The sequence below is a fragment of the Crocodylus siamensis genome, chromosome 4 (genome assembly GCF_052110815.1).
Source record: "Crocodylus siamensis isolate JL-2025a chromosome 4, ASM5211081v1, whole genome shotgun sequence".
Classification (NCBI taxonomy): Eukaryota; Metazoa; Chordata; order Crocodylia; family Crocodylidae; genus Crocodylus; species Crocodylus siamensis.
The window spans coordinates 207,081,337-207,103,552 of NC_143398.1; the positions used below are offsets into that span (position 1 = coordinate 207,081,337).

General features: G+C 44.6%; 1 protein-coding gene across 3 annotated transcripts; it reads right to left on the bottom strand.

The window, feature by feature from the left end:
- Positions 1-2,597: 2,597 nt before the first annotated feature.
- On the bottom strand, positions 2,598-21,827 carry LOC149867503 (dehydrogenase/reductase SDR family member 9-like). Of its 3 annotated transcripts, none has more exons than XM_090045541.1 (5): positions 21,729-21,827; positions 16,248-16,596; positions 14,101-14,359; positions 7,527-7,690; positions 2,598-6,150 (listed from the first exon to the last, which is right to left on the bottom strand). In XM_090045541.1, the coding sequence occupies exons 2-5, from the start codon at positions 16,564-16,566 to the stop codon at positions 5,924-5,926; spliced, it is 969 nt and encodes a 322-aa protein (XP_089901667.1). In that variant the 5' UTR covers positions 16,567-16,596; positions 21,729-21,827; the 3' UTR covers positions 2,598-5,923. The 3 variants fall into 3 exon arrangements, with proteins under 3 accessions (XP_089901667.1, XP_089901668.1, XP_089901666.1); XM_090045542.1 differs by lacking the exon at positions 21,729-21,827 and adding an exon at positions 19,412-19,574 and having other exon boundaries at positions 16,248-16,442; XM_090045540.1 differs by lacking the exon at positions 21,729-21,827 and adding an exon at positions 19,412-19,574.
- Positions 21,828-22,216: the final 389 nt, after the last annotated feature.

The window sequence follows — 22,216 nt, forward strand, 5'->3', positions numbered from 1 at the left end:
CACTGTCATCAGTGTCACAGCAGCTGCTGCTACCCTCTGTGCTACTGCTGCCCAAAGCACAAAGCTGCTCTTTCTGCTACATCTCTGTACAGAGATTATCCTTATCTCGTTGAAGAGACCATGTTGACCTGAGGCTCAGTAATTGGTTTCTTGTTGTTCCTTTGGAGATCTTTGAAAAAAGTGCATTATGGCTAGAGACAGACATTCAGAAAGCCTGAGTCTGAATTGATTAAATCTTTGCAGGTTAGTCTCACCTGGCTAGGCTGAACCAATTTGTAATCGCACAGACATCCCCTCTGGACTGAAAAAATGCAGGCACATGCCTGCAGTAGCTCAAGCTAGGAGCTGCCGGGGGAGGTGGGGAGAAGGGTGCGAGAACAGCCCTCGCTTTCCTTCCATAGAGCTGAGCTGAGGGAGAGGTGTGGCAAGGTCCCTGCAGGATGCTATGATTAAGGTGGGGAGGGACCAGCCCTGCTATGGAACAGAGAGCCCAGCCCAACCCAGAAGGCATGCCAGGGTGTTGTGGGAGTCTGATTTAATTTAAACCAGCAAGGGGTCTGGGACAGACATTGCATAAACTGGTTTGAGCCAAATCAGTTAACTCTGATACTACATTCAACCAGGTTTATCTCAAACTGGCTTCAGCAATTTTCAAATTGGTTTATGTGCACTGAACATCTGTTCTGTTACAGATTTAAGGCAGTTTTTGATCACTTAAACTGGTTTGTGTAATGTCTGTCTGTAGACTATATGTTCTTAAGCTAGGGTCAGATTCTCAAATGACTTTGGAAGAAAGCACCTTAATAAGAGTTAGATGTCTAAATGCTCTTGAAGACAGGGGTCTTGGTATTAGATGCTTGTTGACTTGCTTCAGTACAAAGGACTTTATAAAAACAGCTGTCTCATGGACTTCTTGAAAAATAGGAGCAATTTCTGAATAAGTGGATGGGGAAGGAAAGGGCATGAACAACATGTGCCCCCAGGGGCTGGGGGGGGGGCACGGTGGCGGCAGGACTGTGGTAGTGGTGGTTGTAGCCCAGTGGCAGTAAGTGAGGAGCTCCTGCAGATGTCGCCAGCACTATTTTCAGGGGGCTGGGGGTGCATTTCAACTTTAGTATGGGGTTTTTAAATAGAATAACTTGTTTGAAGGGAAGACTAATTCAAAAGTTATCTGCCTAGCTTGATACACACTTCTGTGCAAAATTATGTTGATACCTGACTGAGTTTCTCAAAATGTTTTATAATATGAAGAATACAGAATCAATAGGCAGATGCAGTATTCTTAAAATGGAATTGAAGACTATAAAATGTTTTTAATGATATTCAGATACTCCCCAGACATTAGCTAGTTAAACTGAGTATCTAATGGTTGAGAATTGCAAAAAGCTCATCACAAGGAAAAACACCTTATCTGGAAAAAAAAGTCTGAAAGTATTCCAGAAGTAACATTTGCAAGGAGGAAAGGCTCCACTGACTAATTTAATACCATAACCAAACGAATCAATTAAATAGAGTTAGCAAACATATTATTTAAAGGTGAGATACCAGAATTGATATTTAAACAATAAGAAATTGATGTCAATGGGAAACCCCCATTTGCTGCCATGTGTAGCTACTTATGAGGCGCATCTCTACGATGCCTTCTGCTAAACACTAAATCATAATACTTTCCATAGATTATTATAGCTTTCTTTTTGCTGTGAGCAGATTGCAGAAGAACCTGTTAATAATGGTTCTGGCAGCAGAATTAAAAGGGAATTAGAGACCAGTTTAATGAGATGAAAGCATTTTTACAAATGGCTGGTCCCTGCCATGTGACTTGGCTCTGCAGGGAGCAGAGATCCATGCTGGGGGTCTCCTCACCACCACTGCCTGCCCCACACAGTCCTGGCAATGTGGGGCCAATCGGGGCGGGCAGCAGGGGTGAGGAGAACCTGGTGTAGATCTCTGTTCCCTGTGGAGCTAAGTTGTGCAGCAGGAACCATCACTGCCCTGCTGCATGACCTGGCTTTGCTGGGAGCAGAGATCCGTGGTGGGGTCTCCTCCCTGACACTGCCTGCCCCACACTGCCCCAGATCTTTTCAATTTCTTTCCTTTAAGTGCTGGAAATAGAATTACCTCCTAAATGTAATGAATTTACTGGTATCCATTCAGGTGAGAACACAAGTGATGTAACAGGTGCCTGGTATTCTCAGTTTTGCAGAGGCCAGAGCTTCATTGATTGACAACTTGCATCAAAAGCCAGTATTTCATCTATCTCTGGGTTAAAGTAATTGGGGGTAGTAACATCACAGCTGTTTAATTGCAGTGCACTGCACTGTGAATTATATAAAGCAGACAAACAACTCTCCCCTCCAAAAAATCCTTTGCTTTTGTCACTCCATCCCCTTGTCATCATGAATGCAATTTTTTACAATGAAATCTACAATGTTGACTACTAATAATTCAGTGAGGAGAGCTACTCCAGATTAATATATTCATCACACACCTCAAACTTGGTTTAAAACGAATAATGCCTCAAATACTGAGATTTTAAATTAATTTAATTTTAATAGTGTGTTTTATTAACACACTGATGACTAAAAGCAAGCTATGGTACAAAGGCTTTGTGAGTTCCAGAGACGTTAAACTGAAAATCATCCATGCTTAGACAGACACTGACTGGCTTAATGTTTAGCCACACCATTTCACAATAAATTTTTTGGAACAAAGAAAGTATTTTGTTTCATCACTGATGAGTTCGTAGGACAGTAGGAAGCCATTTCCTGAGAAACCCACAAACCAGTTGTGACTTCAGGTGAATATTCAGCAGTTACAGAACTGTAGTTACATTTAATTCTAATAGAGCTTGATCTTGAAATATATGAACTCTCTTGAGCTTCCAACATATTTTAATAGGTGACAAATCCCCCTTGTTATAAGAGTCACTTGGCACTTCAAAGTAACAGGGTTATTAGCTCTTTGCTAGGAAATAATTATTTTTAGAGACTGAGTTTTCACAGTTTTTCAAATACAGGTGTAGCAGGGCACCTTTGGTGCCTGATGCTTTAAAGGGATTGAGCAGGCTGTGTTGCAGCCAACAGGTGCGGTTAGGCCTAATTGGGTGGTCACATGACTGCATCAGGTTCCCAGATTGGATGAGGGCTGGATAGCCCCAGTTTAAGCCCAGGCCCTAGGAGCTGACCTGGCAGTTACACCTAGGGAGCCAGAGGTACAACTTTACTCAGCCTGCAGACTGCAGTTCCCAAAATACCTTGAGGCCAGGGTAGGAACTGTGGGGTTAGAGGAGGTTCCTGGTCCTGAGGCATGACCTGAAACTATACCCTGCTGGGGTTGGATGGTGTGGTGGGGCTGTTTGTGACAGGGCAGTCTCCAGGAAATGCCACACATGTGCCTCCCCAGTGAAAGGCAAGGATGGAGTACTGGAAAGCCTCATCTCCTCACTGCCTTGTGGGTATCCTGTGGAGAAGAAAGGCTAGGGAGCACACCCTGACAAAAAAGCACAGGGTCCACTGAGTGGGGCATGAGGCAGTGTCCAGGCCCATAAAATGGGGCCTGAGACAGGGCCAAGGGCCACTAAAGAAGGAGCTGAGGCCCAAGTGTTATAAGGCCCAGGAGCCCAGTGAGGGGGCAGAGCAGTGGCCTCAATGAGGGGGCAGATTAGTGGCCCAGAGAGGGGCTATAAGCCAAGTTCAGCCTGGTGTGGGACAGAAAGCCAGAGGCCACATAAAGTAGGGTCTGTGGGGACCTGAAGGACTATGCATAAACCAGCTGGATTAGTGGCCCCAGTGAGGGGGTGGAGTAGTAGCCTCGACATGTATGAGGACACCTGAGCCAAGTTGGGCTGGAGGCCCAAGCCAAGGGGCCAGAGGATTTGCAAATGACTTTGGATGCCATCTGCCAGGCATGGGACATGGTGCAGGGGTGGTTTGGAGCTATGCGTTACGCCCATGGCATTGGGCAATAAATGGGGAGCCTCCTGTCTATGAACAATTTTTTAGTTCCAACAAAGGCATGGCAGGAAAGTCAGGTGGATGGACTGCCCTAGACAGGTGGTCCAACCTTCATGACCAACCTTGAGACGGCCCCCTCTCACAACAGGATATTGAGCCATTTTATCCCCATTGTGGAGTCTACAGTCCTAAGTGAGGCATCTAAATGCACCATACAGGGCACCCCAGAATGGGATCTCCAAAATCCTGCAAGCCGAAAGTGGAGATGCTGAGGACAGGGAAGTGTCTTAAATTTCACCCATATCATATTTAGAAGCCTTATTTTGTTCTTTGGATGGGAGCTTCCTTTCAGTTGGGATTCCCAAGCAAGAAGCTCCTCTTCAAAAGGGCATTTCAAATGCTATCTTCAAAAGCTTCCACCCTCCCCCCCACTTTTACCTAAAGTGTTAATATAATAGCTCAGTCGTTAGATGACTTACATGGGATGTGAAAGACTTGGTTTCAATTTCCTCCTTTTTCTGAAGGGATTTAAGGCTATATCCTCTTCCCTCCTTCTAGGAAAACATGGGTGCATCCAGAGGGGGTGCAGTGGCTGTACCCCCCATTTCAGAATGGCATATGCCATGGGAGCCTCTGGGGGCTTTTTTAAAAGTCCCCAAAGTGGATGATAATCCCACTTCCTTCCCTCCCTTTCCCTACTTTCCTGGCTGTCCTGGGGACAGGGAAACTTTAGAACCACTTTTCCCCATTCCAGTCAGGCTGGGCAGGGTTTGGACTCAACTGGGACACTGACAGCAGCAGTAGCAGCAATCAAGGGCCAGGGGAGTTACCCCTCCCTGTGCCTGCTCTCGGAGGTTCAGGGTAAGGTGGGGGAACCTGAGGTCAACTGGGACACTGACAGTGGCAGCAGTGATGGGTGGAGACCCATCACTCCTGCCATAGTCAGTGACTCAGTTGAGCTTAGCCCCTGTGTAGGGAGCAGGCAGGCTTTGCCGGCTCTGAGACAGTAGAGAAAGAAGCAGTGGCAGGCAAATGGAGAGGAGGGGATCTGCTTCAGAGTATGGGAGGGTAGGCAGGGATTCTCACCTGCTTTGGGGACTTTAAAAAGTCCATAGAGGCTCACACTGCAAGGTCTGCCAGCACTGGTAGGCAGGGGAGGAAGCTGTAGCATGGCTTTCTGCTCCTGCATATTTTGCATGCAGTCTGATTTAAATATGCTTTTGACAGCACATATGGGATTTACCCCTCAGACAGCATAGATGGAGATATGCTTAGCTTGTGAATTCTGACAGGGTTTAGATGTGAGGTAAGTGCTAATCTGTTTAGGACTGGAAAGACCAAGATATGTCAAGGTATTGTGAGAAGCAGAACTTCAGTATTTTGGCAAATTCTAATGTAAAAAATGGAGTTTCCTCAAAACCTTTGGCACCTCCAGGGTTAGGTGAAAACTACAACAGCTAAAGTAGAGGTTAAGCAAGACACAGACACCTAATTGAAAATCCATTGCCTTTTAAGGACTTATAAATTGATTACCCAAAAATTTAGGCCCTAAAAATGTAATGGTAATTCTCCTATTTCCAGTTCACATTTTGTAGATTGAGTAAAAATAATATATGAAATATTGTGAGGGTTGTAGTGAGCATTTTAAAGCAAATTTACAATCTTTTGTGTATTTAAAAAGTCAACTTTGCTTCAGTGAAAAATGCAGTATTGCATGATTTCTTTGCAACACTTCCATTGTTCTTTGTTTCAGTTTTGATGCAAGCTTTAAAAAGTTGATACAATATATTATTAGCTGGAGAGTAAGTTTCAGAAATAGGCATGCTAAAAATTTGATAGCTATAACAAATGCATTTTTGACATGGCTCAAATGGTTTAGGAATAAAGCTAAAACAAAAGGCTTCTTATACTAGTTCAATTGCCTAGGCCATCCCAAGGTAAACTTGGAAAGTGTAAGCAAGGGAAAAGAATTACCCTGCACTTGTGTCAGCAAGTTTAACTTTGTTTCTCAAGAGCACAAAGTCTTGTATAGCTGCTGGCATGTTTGAAAGAGGGATCCATAAAAGCTTAGCATCCCTGCCCACAGGGTAACGTGAGTGAGGATGAAGGCTCGTTAAAGCATGCTCCATGCACTGAACAACCAAGGAGAAGTCTGTGTTCATAGACATCCTGACCAGCTTCCCTTTCCTTGCTGCATCTGTAAAAATCACAAAGAACTAAATTTTAGTGGCATGCCCTAGGGGTGAGGAGAGTTGACTCTATTTCCCTCCCTCAATACTTCCAGTATTATTTCCTTTTTTATTTGTAGAATGGCGGAGCCAAATGATACTTTCCAATTCCCCACTGGACAAAGAGGAAAAGCATTTCACTGAAGAGCAGTCAATGAATAGTAATTTGCTGCATAAATGGTCCCATTGATTTCACTTAGTGGAGTAAAACTAGTTAACATAAGCAGTGGTGGTAAAACCAGATCCATATTGTCTATAGAAAATCAATTAATCTTTGCATTGTCTCAAAAGAAGAAACAGACAGAATTTAAACCAAAGAAGTAACAGATCTACCTGCTATCTATATTGCTTCTGGTGTATGACAGGACTGTGAATCTGGCTTACTGTTTCACGTGGAGGAAGATCTGAATTGCAGTTTGACCAAAGAGATTTGAGAGACAGGGAAAATCCAAGGATCACCAGGACAAGTTGGGTGCAGCAATAATCCATCAGATTACCTGATTCTGCATTGGTCTCCAAGCATGTACATTCAACTGTCCCTACAGAAGTGTGCTTTAATGACATCTTAGAAAACACTTGCTAGTTTGTGGTTGTATCATCTGGTAAAAGGTGTGCACTTTTGTGTGTTTGTTTAAAGCCCAGGTGCCAAACTGAAAATTCAAAATAGCTGAAGGCAGAACAAAATATCACAGGGAGGAGATGGATTATAACAATTCTTTGCTTTTTGTACATAGTCATAGCCTTGACATGGATAAACACTGTAAGATTATGGTCTAACACCTATGGTGTTCAACATTTTTCCCTGGTAGTCTGGATGGGCAGTGCCTAGTCTGTCTGTGGCCTGGATCTGTCCTATAGCCCCAATCTGACACTTGGGGTGGGTACAGTAGGGCCCCATCCAGCTGTGCAGAGGGGGGCAGCCTGGTCCTGATTCAGCCACATGGGGGGAAAGGGGTGTGGCTCAGCCCCAATTCAGCCATGTGGGGGAGGGTGGCATGGCTTGGCCCCAATTCAGCCATGCAGGGAGAAAGGGGCCTAGTCCAGTCTCTATATCATGCTGTGTGGGCATGGATAGGCGTGGGAATTTGGCAGTGGGGAAGCATGGCAGTATTAATGGCCACTGCTACCCTGCTGCCTGTTTTTTTTTTTTTGTGGGGAGCCCCGGGGGCCAGATTCAATGAGTCTGTGGGCTTCATTTGGCCAGAGGTTGAGCATCCCTGGTCTAACATCAAATTTCAAAAGAGAGTGGTTACTCTATCCAGAAGAGGCTGGGTCATTTTTCCAGTCTCTGGAAGTAGCAAGTACATTTGTCCTTTCAGTACAAAATAAGCAAGAAATGCCTTACCTTCCTGTAAATATCCCTCTCCATATTGTTTTTTAGTGGCAGGAGGAAGCTGATTCCAAATGGCCTCCCTTTCTTTGATAACCTTTGTTTGGTTGCTTAGTTCTGTCTTGAATAGCCCAGGTTCAATGCAAGAAACCTTAACACCAAATGCGATCATGTCCCGTCTGCAAAAAAAGCCACTTAAAGGTTTCATCATCACTTTAGCTATACTTCTTAACATCTGATATATCGATATCTGCACCAATGCTTCTCCCTCCATCTTTATAGTTGGTTGTACACACTGGGGAGGACAGGTTCAAAGTTAAACTTATCAATAGGTAAAATTTATTCAACATTAAAGTGCTCAGGGAAAAATGCATTCCTTTTACTTAACCTAAAAATATTTTGTAGGGAAACACACAGGTACAGAAAAATGCATAAGATTAAAGAAACTTAGTGCTGTTTCTTGGGTTTTTTTGACTTTTGACCAAAAGAAAAAAGTGCAGGTCATGTCTTATCTTGTCTGTGTTGGTTCACCAGTACTGAAGACTGGTGAAATATATATTACTATATTTTTTCACACACAACACATGCTCTTTCCCTCAGAATCAGCCCCCTAAAATTGAAGTGGGTGTATTAAGTAGGGAAGCAGATTTTCTGCCTATGATAGAAACACCCTGCCTATGATCTTAGCTCAGGGGTGGGCAATTATTTTGAGTGGAGGGCCGCATGCTAAGTTTTGGCACGCCTTCGAGGGCCGCATGACAGGCAGCCAGCGGCAGATAAATATAAATTTTCTAAATTTTTAGGGGCCCCGTGGGCTGGATAGAATGGGCTGGTGGACCACATCTGGCACGCAGGCCGGATTTTGCCTACCCCGTCTTAACCCTGCAGTGCAATAGCTGTTGCATGAGTATTCAGGCAAATGGGAAAGTCAATAAACTTAATGGCTCATTATTCTTTACAGGTGTTAACAATAGTCTTGTTCTAAGTGCCTTGATGTTCCACTAATCAAGCTAACCTTTTATTAGGGTGGGTTTTTTGTCAGCTTGCTTTTCCTGGTTGCTCTCCTCCTATTGCAACCCCCTGAAGAGTCTAGTATTTTTTCAGGATCAAAAATCTAACAATGAAGACCAGTCTTTAGCAGCAGTTTTAGTTAACCAGGAAAATGAAGGTGACTCAGCTGAAGATTAGGGTCTGACCCTGCTCTATATAGCCACAGCTCTGGAAAAAATTGCTGCTGCTTCATTCTGCCTCTCAAAAACAAAATGCATACTATATTCAAGGGTGTGATATATGTAAAACAATACAGTATGTAAAAGTACTATAGTGCTTCTCTCGGCTTGGATATTCCAGAATAATTTGCCATGTTGTTTCCCTCAAATTCAAGAACCTGCTTTGATTCCCCTACTTCAAAAGAATCATTTCTGAATGACCATGAAGTGGGTTGGGGAAGGGGAAGTGGAGGGAGACGGACGAATAGTTGCATCCAGACCTTTGTTTTGTTAACTTTAACCATAATGTGTGGTAATTATTTTATAAGTGGGTTTTTGGAATGCATGCAATGTATAGAGGATCTGCAGCTTAAATCATGGCAATTACACTGCATACCCATCAGTGGGTGTGATTATCACTTACATCAAAGTAACTTCATTTGTAAGTTTTGTCTACACTGGTATAATGATGCCAGGTCAGAACACTGGACTCAGCAGGTCTTAATCAAGAGATCAGGGCTTTTCATTCCCTGAATAAATATCACCTGCAGCAAATCCAGAGCAGCACCCTGGTCCCAGCTGAGCTGAGTATTGTAATCAGTACAGCCAGTCCCTGAAGTCACAGGCAACAGGACCCACCCACTCTAGCCCTTAAGGCCCAGCCTGCAATCTTCTTGTCTGGACAAAGGTGAAAGTTCTTGCTCCTGACCTTTTGCGTGCTTCCTTGATGGTTTGCTGGTTTTTGACTCCTGGCTCTGACTCCACCTTCCAATCCTTGTAAGAGCCCTGGCCTTCCCTGACACCAATTTTCTCCTCTTAATTCAGGCTTGGCCTTCAGCTCTGACTTTTGGTTTCTGATCCTGTTTAACCCTTGACTTACTCTGTTTTCCGTTTCAGCTTCTGATCCCATCCTGTCCTGACTTTGGCTACAGCTTCCAAATCCAGTTCTGATGCCAAATCCCTCCATACCTCCTGTTCCATTGGAAAAGATCTGGACTATACCTGTGCTTCAGGTATCTAGCCACTAAAACTGCACACTCTCCCATGCATACTATTAGGGAGGTTATTGCACAGTGACATAATTGTTAATTTATGGTGTGCTTGCTTTTCTACAATAACTTCCTGTGTCAATATTTTTAGAGGGAGGTTATTAATGTAAATATGGTGAGGTAAACACAAAGGTTCTCTTAGCAAGAATCATAGAATCAATGAGTCGGAAGGGACCTAGGCAGATCATCAAGTCCAACCCCCTGCCATGGGCAGGAAGGAGCACTGGGGGTGGCAGGGGTCATAAGACCCCAGCCAGGTGCCTATCCAGTCTCCTCTTGAAGATTTGCAGGGACAGTGAGAGCACCACCTCTCTGGGAAGCCTAGTCCAGGCTCTGGCCACCCTTACAGTGAAGTAGTTCTTCCTGCTATCTAACCTAAACCTACCCTCTCTCAGCTCGTGGCCATTGTTCCTGGTGACTCCAAGGGGGGCCCTGGTGACCAGACTTTCCCCGAGTCCCTGCTGCTGGCCCCTGATAAGGTTGTAGGCAGCCACAAGATCCCCCCTCAGTCTCCTCTTGCGGAGACTGAAGAGATTCAGGTCCCTCAGCCTCTTCTCATAGGGCTGGCCACAGAGGCCCCGACCATATGAGTGGCCCTCCTCTGGACCCTCTCCAGGTTCTCCACGTCCCCCTTGAAGTGCGGTGCCCAGAACTGGACACAGTGCTCCCGCTGCGGTCTGCCCAGTGCCACATAGAGGAGGAGCAAGACCTCTCTGGACCTGTTAGCGATGCCCCTGTTGATGCAGGACAGGGTGTGTTTGGCTGTCCCTATTGCTTCATTGTGCTGGTGACTCATATTCATCCTGGAGTCAATCCTGACTCCAAGATCTCTCTCTGCCTCTGTGCTGTTGAGAGGGTCAGCCCCTAACCTATAACCATAATGCTGGTTCCCTCTCCCCAGATGCAGCACTCTGCACTTGTCCTTGTTGAACCACATCCTGTTCAGATCCGCCCACTTCTCCAACCTATCCAGGTCTACCTGGATGCGGTCCCTGCCTGCCGGTGTATTCACTTTACCCCACAGCTTGGTGTCATCAGCGAACTTGAACAGGGTGCTCTCCACACCCTCATCCAGGTCGCTAATGAAGATGTTGAAGAGCACCGGCCCAAGGATCGAACCCTGGGGGACTCTGCTGCCCACACCCTCCCAGGTCGACATCAACCCGTCCACCACCACCCTCTGGGTGCGCCCCTGGAGCCAGTTTGCCACCCATGTGACTGTGCATTCGTCAATGCCGCAGTCCCTCAGCTTGCCCACCAGAATTGGGTGGGACAATGTGTTGAAGGCCTTCTGGAAGTCCAAGAAGATGACATTGACTTCCTCCATCACATCTAAGCTCTTTGTTACCTGGTCATAGATAGAGACCACGTTAGTCAGGCAGGATCGGCCTGGCATGAACCTGTGTTGGTTACCCCTCAATATCACTTCCCCTGCAGGGCTCTCACAAATGTGGCCCTTGATAATTTTTTCAAAGACCTTCCCTAGCATATAAGTGAGGCTGACTGGCCTGTAGTTGCCAGGCTCTTCCTTCCTCCCCTTCTTGAAAATAGGGACCACATTGGCTCTTTTCTAGTCCTCAGGTACTTGGCCCGAGCACCAGGAGTCCTCGAACAGCTGTGCCAATGGCTCCGCAATGACACCAGCCAATTCCCTCAGCACCCGTGGATGAAGGTCATCCGGGCCCGCTGACTTGGACACATCTAAGCCCTCCAGGTAGTCCTTAACTAGGTTTGAACTAACAGTTGGGGGACTCGCATCCTTCCTGGGCCTCTCTACACTTTCACCCGAGAGCACCCCATTGTCAGCAGACAGGAACACGGACGCAAAGAACTTGTTGAAGAGTTCTGCCTTCTCTCGCACGTCCATCACCAACTGCCCTGCCCTGCCTTGTAGGGGTCCAATGTTACCCCGAGACTTCTTCTTGCTACCTATATACTTGAAGAAGGACTTTTTGTTATCCTTAATCCCAGAAGCTAATCTAAGCTCCAGTGCTGCTTTAGCGTTCCTTACCAAATCTCTACAAGCTCGGGTCAGGGAGGTGTACTCCTCCTTTGACCCTGCCCCCTGCTTCCACCGCCAGTATGCTTTTTTTCTTTGCCTTCAGGCCAGCCTGGATATCAACGCTCAGCCACAAAGGTTTCTTGGACCCTTTTCCCGCCTTCCTGTGCAGAGGAGTTGCATCCTGCTACACCCCAAGGATCGCCTTCTTGAGGAAGGACCACCTTTCCTGGACCCCCATACTAGCTACCCCCTGGGCTCCGAGTGCCTCCCTGACTACTGCCCTGAGCACATTGAAGTTGGCTTTCATAAAGTCAAGCATTTGCACTGTGCTAGTTACCCTCCCCACCTTTCTCTGAATAGCAAACTGGATCATTTCATGATCACTGTCCCTTAGCCTCCCTTGTACTAGCACATCCCCCACCAGATCGTCCCCAGAAGCTAACACCAGATCCAGTATGGCGTTTTCCGTAGTGGGGACGAGTACCTCCTGCACAAGGTGTAGGTCCTGTAGGCACGTCAGAAACCTTCGTGAGTGGCTAGACCTGGATGACTGCTCCTCCCAGTTGATGTCAGGGTAGTTCATATCCCCCATGACCACAACATCCTTTGCACGCACGGCCTCCCCCAGCTGCCTGGAGAATTCCAAATCCAGCTCTTCCTCCTGATGTGGTGGCCTGTAGTAAACCCCTACCACCAGATCCCTCTCCCCCTGCCCTCCTTGAAGTTTGATCCACAGGGTCTCAGTTAAGCCTTCCTCTGGTCCCATTTGGAAGGCAGAACTGAGGCTGAAGTGTTCTCAAGCAGAAGTAGTGCAAAGTAGCTAGTATACTGTAGATGCACTCCTGGTTTATCTTGCGTAACTGCCTCATCTACTTGAACCCTTATTTAGATTATCCAATTAACAAAAATAAGGGAATCAAGCCTCTGTTTTGAGCTAATGCACTATTTAGTTTAACCTAGGAACACATTGGAAGATGCGAGCACAATTCAGAAGGATCTTGACAGATTGGAAAGTTGGGCTAGAGTTAACAGGATGAAGTTCAGTGCAAACAAATGTAAGGTGCTACACCTTGGAAGGAATAATCAAAAACACAAATATAAAATGGGTGACACTTGGCTGGCTGGCAGCACTCTGGAGCAGGCTTGGGACTCTGGTAGATCACAGACTCAAAATGAGTCTGCAGTGTGATGCAGCAGTATAAATGCTGAATGCAGTTTTAGGATACATCAATAGAAGCAATTAGGTGCAAGACATGGGAGACAATAGTGTCTTTCTACTTGGCACTGCTTAGGCATCATCTGGAGTACTCTGTGCAGTTCTGGGGTCCATATTTAAAAAGGACATGTACAAGTTACAGAGGTTCCAGAAGCGGTCAGCAAAGATGATCAAGGGTTTGGAAAACACATCATATGGGGAGAGGCTGAAGGAGGTAGGCATATTCAGCTTGAAAAAAAGGCTCTTAAGAAGGGATATGATAGCAGTCTTCAAATACTTGAAGGGCTGCTATAGAGAAGGAAAGCACCTTTTCTCTATTACTGCAGAGAGGAAGACATGGATCAAAGACTTGAAGTTGCAGCAAATTAAGCTTAGATTGGATATCCGAAAAAACTTCTTCACTGTTAGAACAATGTGGCAGTGGAATGGACTGCAGAGGGAAGTTGTGCATTCTCCATTGCTGGCAGTGTTCAAGATGAGGTTGGACAGTCACTGGGCAGGGATGATCTAGGCATAGCTATGTCTATGTTCTACCATGGCTATTTCCCATTCTTCTAGGCTTTGCTGGTTGTCCTCTCCCCCACTTTCTACTAAATATATCAGAGTGTTTTTAAGCTTTCTTTAGAGGCATTAGGTGTTAGCAATAGCCAAAACTGGGAATTTTGACTGAGGTGTTCCAATGCTCCTGCTGGGACCAAAGCCAGAGGTCCTTGCCTGGAGGGCCCCTCCACTCAGGGTCAGACCAATTGCCATATTCAGATTCAGGAAGAAACTTTACCCCAGGGTCAAACTGGTATGGACTGTGGTGGGTTTTGCCTTCTTCTGTATCCAGGGGCATGGCATAGATTGGCAAATTTTCATAGAAGCAAGGCATTCGCTGCTATGGTTCCCTAGCTTTACCTGTGGCTGGTTAGGGTGTTAGGCCTGTGTCATGTCAGGGTCGACAGTAGTCTTATGTAGAGTTTAGATTATGGATTATATAGGATGGTTTGGATAGGGATGGTCCTGCCTCAGGCAGGGGATTGGATTAGATGACCTTTGGAAATCCCTTCCAGCCCTACTTTTTCAAGATTTTATAACATGTATTATTTCATCACAATTAATATAGTTATACCTTAAGCTGTCATTAAATCCTTCCAGCCCATACTTGGAAGGAAAATAACCACCTCCATTCACTGCCAGACGACCGCCGATGCTGGATATGTTGACTATCCTCCCTTTAGCTTTTTTAACTAAGGGAAGCATGTTTAATGTAACATTTATAAGGCCAATTAAATTAACTTCAATTGGTGCTCTGAAATGTTCAATCTTCAACCAGTCTGTAGGACCTGTTGGTCCTATGATCCCAGCATTGTTGATAAGCCCCCAAAGACCTGCATAGGAACAAAAAATAAAAGGAGTGAATTATGAAGTAAATTTTTATCTGTAAAGATAAGCCAAGTGTGCTGAGAACCAAATGAGAAAGCATTCATATATGAGCTGTCTTCATAGCTCCTATAGCCTACATAATTTTTCTTGCACATCACTGCCACACTTCGCATTTCACTTCAATTAAATTTTCTTACTTTGGTTCTAAAAAGTGAGTAAGTTGGATGTTGGACATCGCAGACAATTGAAAGTTGCAAGAAGAGGAAGTATATCAGGGAATAAGAACCAGGGAGCTAAAATATCTTTAATGAAAGTAAGAGTAAAATATCCTGAATATCAGAGAGAGATGAAGAAGTTTGTTTAATATAAGAATGGAACCAAAACAGAATTCAATCTGTCTGAAAGATGTGAAGCATATTAATATCAGGGTTTTTTAATTCACTGCTAGTGTAGTTGTAGTACGAGGATTGGAAATCCTAATGGTCATAGTCTCAAAAGTAGGTCCTGATGATTTTTTTTTTTGACAAATAGAGAATTCACTGAAAAACTAAGGGTTTCATGGTGGTGGCAATGTGGGAGGGGTGATCTAAAACCGTTGGCAAGAGTTTTGCTACCCTAAAAATGAAGGGAGAACTGAAAATGTTGAAATATTCAATGGAAACACTTTAATTGAATTAAATATTTCATTTTTGGAAATGCCAAAGTCCTTTGACCTTTTCCAAAAAAAAAATGGTTGACTTTTGATTTTGAAAAGACAATTTATTTATTTTTGGAATTTTTAAGCTAAAAATTGACCTGAATTTTATTTCAGGTTAAATTAAGCATTTCTGATTGACCCAAAATAAGTTTCTATACACACACCCACACATATAAATTGTCTTTGTTCTGTAGAAGTACTCCTTCCAATCCTTAGTTAAACTAGACTAAAACCCTTGGTTAGATTAATAAATTAACAATAAATTAGGCAATCATACCTCTGCTGTGAGCTGACACATTAGACTACTGTCCTTATAGAAATGTTTTATTCCATTACAATTAACATTATTATATCTTAAACTATCATTAAATTCTTCTACCCTGAATCAGGTTTGTTAAATCCTTGTTCTTCATGTGCAGGATTTCCTAGGTCTAAGGGTTAGATCCATCTGTCTTAATGAACTTTACTCCACCAGTAGTCCAACTGAAATTAATACAACTGCTCAATTAACATGAGTAAACCGTATCAGAATCTTGCTTTATGCAAATCACAAGTGTATGATTATTACAGGACTGACATAAACAAAGGAAGTATTGTTTCATGACTGGGTAAATAACAGGTGATTAACACTCAAATGAACAGTTTGTTCCATGACATTTGTTTCTTTTTCTATTTGAAAATGGTCCACAGTCAGACCATAATTTTCTAAAATATACTTGCTATTCAAAATTACTTACTAAATAATTGCTAGTCTGTCAGTGGTTTGGGAGCAGCTCGTTATGATTATTTGCTATGCAAAATGAAATTTGGTTAATCCTATACAGGTTCAGTTTTTGTTTCTGTTTTCTTATCAGGCACTTCATCCTGAGAGTAATAAGAACTCCGGTACTAATTCCCTTATGCATGCATGGAAGCATGTGCTTAATTTTAAGTACAAGAACTGTTCCATGAAAGTCAATGGAACTAGATTTCTATTGTGCATATATGCATTCGCAAATTCACTTTTCAAGAACCTTCCCCCAAAAGTACCTAGAGTTAGTTGTACACACAGTTCTTCCCAGGGAACTCTTCCACTAGAATATTTGTGAAAAGAAGCACAAACACAGTAAAAAAACATTAATACATTTTTCAAATCATGATCTTTCGAAATGTTTATCGATTGACATTAAACACTTTGCAGTTGTTTTGTCACTCACCTTCTGACCCAACTTCAGCTTTTATCCTCTCAGCAACCTTCTTCACGTTGTCTGAATCTGTCACATCCAGCTGCAGTGTTTGGAGCCTCTCTGAGGATGCTGCTTTTAGCTCTTCTGCTCCTGTTTCAGTCAGACAACTGGCAAAAACTCGGAATCCTTTCTTATCAAAAGTCCTTGCTGCTAGATTTCCAAATCCTGTGTCACATCCAGTGATAAATATATATTTGCCTGTTAGATTTGTAATCTTCGACCTGTCTCTTTCTCTCCAAACCCACCACCAACAACAGATAGTGAGGATGGCTATTACGTAGAAAAACATTTTTAGTAAAGATGTCAGGACACTTTGCTCCTGAAATAAAAAGGAACAATGAAAAGAGGCTTTCACTGCTATCTCACTGCCTGAATTAGTCACTTCTGGTTTCCTGTGTCCCCCTTTTGCCTGTCCCACATTTCCTTTTATCCTGGAACACCGGGTGAAGAAGGAGCCCTGAGGAGTTCTTTGCAATACAGGTGGGGCCATTTTATTTCTCTGAGGCTCTTCTCTTTCCTCACAGAGGGGCCTTGTCATGGGATGGGGTCCCTAGGATGGCTGTGTTCTCATAGGGCCCCTCAACCATGCCAATTTGGCCGATGGGCACCCTCAGTTCTCTCCTGCCACGTCTTTGATGGAAATATAAAAATAGGGAAGCTGCCTTTAAGTCCTCTTGGACACAGTTTGATGGACTCTCTGAACCCCATGGGTTCCCAGACCCCTTGTGGGTCCTGTTTTACAATGGGTGTTTCAGGGGCACCCTAGCTTTATGGGCTATATGTATGGCTCCAGCCGTCCCTTTACCACGCCCCAAGCCTTGCAGATGGCATTAATGTTGTCTGGTCTGGGCCTTGCTATGAATTGGCCCCCTTGTCCTCTCTGGGCTCTCTGCAGCCCAGTCTCTGCGCCTCACTGGTGCTTGGGCCCCTAGTGTTGCACCCTCTATGGCGCCAGGGTCTGTGCACCCCAAATGCCATGCCCTCACTGGTGCTGGGGTTTATGCAGCCCAAATGCCATGCCCTCTCTGGCGCCGGGGTCCCCATGCTGCAGTGGGCCCCCAATGAGGCCTTCTCCTTTCCCAAATAGCCCCACCCAAACCACTGGTCTTATAAAACTACAACCAAACATAAGCCCCTGGGCTATAACATAACACCAACTACATAAGGTGTGCTCTGCCCCTTTACATTACTAGGAGCAGAACCTAGTCAGGCCTCTTCCCTTCACTTACTCTACGAGGGCTCCTTTCCCCTTGGCTGCTGCCAGAGAACTCCCTCCCTTAGTTTCAGCCTGGAGTTTATATGGGCCCAGGGCCCTTCTGGTCAGCTGACCATGTGTAGGAGCAGGCTCATTTGCCCTTTGGCTTGTTGCCCTGGTAACCTACACCTGGGCTTCTGTTTCTCTCTCTTTGGGCTCTCTACCCAGGCAGTTTCTGCTCTTCTGGGAGCAGGGCACCTTAGTGCCCTGCGACAGGCTTGAAGGACTGAAACATAAGAATCCCCCTTGTTTCAAGTGGACCTCCCAGGGCCAGTCTAGCCATTTGTCTAGGGCAGCAGGCCCACCTTTCTGCCACGCCTTTGATGTATCTTTAAGTTGTCCCCAGGTGGGAGGCTGCCCATTTAATTGCCCTGATGTCAAGGGTGTATACTCAGCTCTGAACCGCCTCTTCTATTGTGTCCTATGCCTTACAGCTGGCATCCGTATCTATCATTACACCCTTGCCCCTTAGTTGGGCCATCACTTGGCCTCATCCGGCCTAGAAATCCCTATGCCCCCACACTTTCAATCATCCCAACTCTAGGCTCCTAGCCCCACACTCACTCTCAGGCTCCCTGCCCTGCTCTGGACTCCCTGGGTCCCCCCATACCCCACGCTGGTGTTCTCAATCCCATGCATACATCCCACCCCCATTTTGGGCCTCAGGCCTCACTGTGGACCTAGACTATGTCTTAGCTTCCTCTCCAGTCTGGACCTTGCCTCAGGCCTCACTCCAAGAGCCTGGGCCCTGTGTTTTAGTTTCAGGGTGTGCTTCCCTAGCCTTTCCTCTGCACAGGGTTACCCACAAGGTGGTGAGCCTGAGGCTTTCTGGCACCCCATACTCGCCCTTCACTGGTGAGGCACAGGTGTGGCATTTCCTGGAAGCTGCCCTGCCACAAGCAACCCTACCACATCATCCAGCTTCAGCAAGGTATAGTTTTAGGTCATGCCCAGGACCAGGGAACTCCACCATCCCCATAGTTCCTGCCCTGACCTCCAAGATCTTCTGGGAGCAGCCAGATGGGTGATGTTGCTCCTTCGGCCCCCTGCAGTAACTGCCTGCTCCCAGCCCTCTCCACCTATCAGGTAGCCGCCTGCCTTGCATGTGAGTGCTTGACTGCGCCTGCTCCTGCCTGCAGGCTGTTTACTGCCTGCTCAATCCCCTTTGAGTGACAGGCACAACCTGTTCCCTGTCATGCCCCTCCCCCTGGGACTTCCCTTCAGTTCCCCTCCACGCCCAGGGCTCCCTCCCTGCCCTGCAGGGTCCCCCGTCTCCCTCAATGCCTGCCTGCTTGTTGCTGCCTGGCTCTGCCCCAGTGGAGCAGACAGGGAAGGGTTTAACTTGCCTGCCCAAGTGCAGAGCAGCAGAAGTGGTCAGGCAGGCAGGTTCCCTGTGACAGACAATGTGGATAGCCACAAGTAAGCGGAGGTGGGGAGGGGCAGTAAACAGGGGCCTGGGGAGAGTTGGGGGGGAGAGGGGGCAGTGGGCCTGATCCAGGCCAGCAGGGGAGGGGCGGTGGGTGGGGTGTTTGCACTAAGGTGTAGTCTAGCTTTACTACACCTTTGTATAACACAGTGTGGGTAGCACGGATCAGAGATCGCCCTGCTTAAAACTAATTTCAGGTGTTAATGCACAAACAGTCAAAGGGTTAAGAGCTCCAGGAGCCACCCAAAATTACCATGTAACAAGGCCTTTAATAAACCTCCCTGGGAGGAACTTCTAAACATCTGGAAAAGAGTAACACTGTTTTCATTCAAGAGTAATGCATTACAATTAGACAATATTTCTCTATACAGCAAGAAGCCATAGAAATTACATTTATTCTGGCAAAATTCAGTCTGGCCAAGAACTGTACAAAAGCAAACTACATACACTTACTCTGGTGTGCCATTAAGTATCATGGTACGGACGAAGGCATCTTTGCTTTATGTCCTGGCCCTAAGAGTGCCCGTCAATCACAAGGTTCATATGTAGTTTCTAAACTATTTGCTCCTCATCTAGGCTGTTTCTGAGGTGTCAGCTAGTTCTGAAGTACAGCAAGAATGAAGGGCTTGGCCACTGCATTTCCGGAAATGTCTCAGTTTACAGCACGTAACAGAAAGTATCATGTTATGTAACTATAGCAACTGGAACTAAGACTTTGAAGCAGATGTCTGTCAAGTACGTAGTCCAGGAGTCACACTAAGACACCATGTGGTACCAAGGGAAAGATCATTAAAAAGTAATAAAACGCCGAGAGGAGAAAAATGGAGTAGTTAAAGCTCCACCGGAGCAGAGACTCTCTGGAAATGTGGAAAGCAACTGGAGGAAGTGCAGGGTGCTTCATTCTGTATCTGTAAGCAGCATGTGTCAGTAAAATGGGACAATAAGCCAAGATAGCCTTCTTTTGTGACAGTGAGTGGTTTGGATGCAGCCGACGTGTTGAATAAATGTCAGTTAATTTCACAGGAGTTTAACTGTGAAACTGTAATACAGAAACGTGAGCAGGACTGCATTGCAATTAAAAAATAAACATGAAATATATATTTTTAATTAGGGAGATGAAAGGCAGGTGGTACTACAGACAAGACAGTGTCTTATCTGAGGCTGAAGAGTCAGTCTTGCAATTTTAGGGGGAACTAACCACAATCCTGACCAGAGACTAGATAGACACTGAGCGATTCAGAATTAACTGTTGGCAAGGCAGTTATAATTTATGCGATCCCTTCCAGTCCTTCTCATGAAGTCCTTTCTATGTTTAGCAAGCAGATATACTTACTGCAGGGGCCATGGACCAAAACAACTGAGGAAGATTTTAAGGATGTCTTCTAGGAGGGGTACACAATATGGGAATAGCCAAGGTAATATTAGTGCCCTGGCAACTCAGAGTCAGTTGCACTAGACATTTACCTCAGCAAGCCAGCCAGGCTGTATATGCACTGCAGCAGCCCTCCATTGGAAAATGTCGCTTGTAAGTGGCCTCCAATATTGAGTTGTGTACCTCAGTCCCAGGGACCAGGGAAACTCTTAACAGAGTATGTAACACGACTGGGAGAGCCTACAGTTCAGCCCACCAGGGAAGTCCTCCTCTCCTTAAGATCCCTCAGAATATTCCCTTTGCTATAAAGTAGCGAAATAGACTTATTACCCTGGGAATCATTCAGCAAAAGGAGATGCCAACAGTGGTTACTGTTGGTAATCCATATTATTGTAAAAGATCTTTGTGTATTTATAGACCTGAAAAAAAATTAAAATTATGTAAAAGGGAACATTTTTCACTAACTGTAAGAAACAAAGAGGGAGATGGCAAATATATATATACTTTATAAATATAAATTATTTATAATTATAAATTATATGTGGACAGTCATTAGAGAGACTGACATAATCCCAGAGACTTAACCTGTATGTTGTGTTTATTGTACCAGTTACTTACTTCCCACTTCAGTATATGTTTTTTTAATTACATGAAATGCAAATGGATTCTTATAAGTAAAACAGTTTTTCACTAGCAACAAGTATCCAAATTAGCTTGCCAAAGACTCGCTTCCCTGTTCTTAGCTGGCAAAGTAAAGTGGAAAATGATGCTATATGTTTTCTGCAGTTCTGTCTGGAATATTTCATTTTCTTCTTGAGAATCATGCATTGATGAATAAAATGCTACAAATGCATAGTAGTATATCACAGGACTGACAACAATTCCATTTTTGCACAACAGACAAGAACAGAGTAAAGCATGTGTTGAACAAAGTAAATACTAAATATGTCTAGTAAAGTGATCACCAAGGAAAAATGTGAAGAGAAACTGTGTTCGTACTGCACCCTGAGCCAAGTAGAATTTTGAAGCACTCACTGTACCATGTTACATGGCAGGAACCTAATATTTATGCCAGACTTATAATAATGTTGCTACTTTTAATTCAAATGGAATATATGATTTTTTTCCCCCAGTATGGAAGCACAGTAAACAGAATACATTTCTGTCTCAGTCACTTATCAGAAGATAGAAAGGGAGAATGTTATTTTCCCTAAAGATTACAAAACATGGAAGTATTTCGTTAACAGCTCTAAAATGCCAAATGTCACAAAATTAGAGCTCTGAAGACACCTTTTCTTAACTAAAAATGAATCAGATTCAGGACATTTCCTTATAAGAATGTAGGTTATAATGAAAAGAAGCAGCATGTTTGATCAGAAGATTAAGTAAAATACTTACATGATAAGTTGTTTTATCACTTGGTGTAAATAAAATAAAATTACTGCACGCTGGTTATTTTCTTTCCTTTTTTGGTTGCTTACCCATACTGAAGGAGGGACTGCTGAATGAGGAACACCCTTTGACTGTTGAAAAAACTGAGGACAGCAGCTTTGACTCAAATAGTATATACGTTATTACACCATTGGATGCATATAATTATGATTACTTCTTTATTTTATGCTTATTAAGAAATCATTTTGCTTTTTGAAATGGAGAAAAATAAGCCATATTGGGTGCATCTACAGGTTTAATTAATGCACATAAATAACCTCTGGAGCTTATTGCTCCTGGATATGCCCTTTGAACATGAGCCTGAGAGCAATAAACTCCAGATCAATAAGCTCTTGCGTTTAATTTTGACCCATATTGAGCTGGGTCATAACTATCCCATCTGGCAGCCTGAGGCTGCTCCCCCTAGCTCAGTGTGCTGCAAAGGGGCTGGCTGG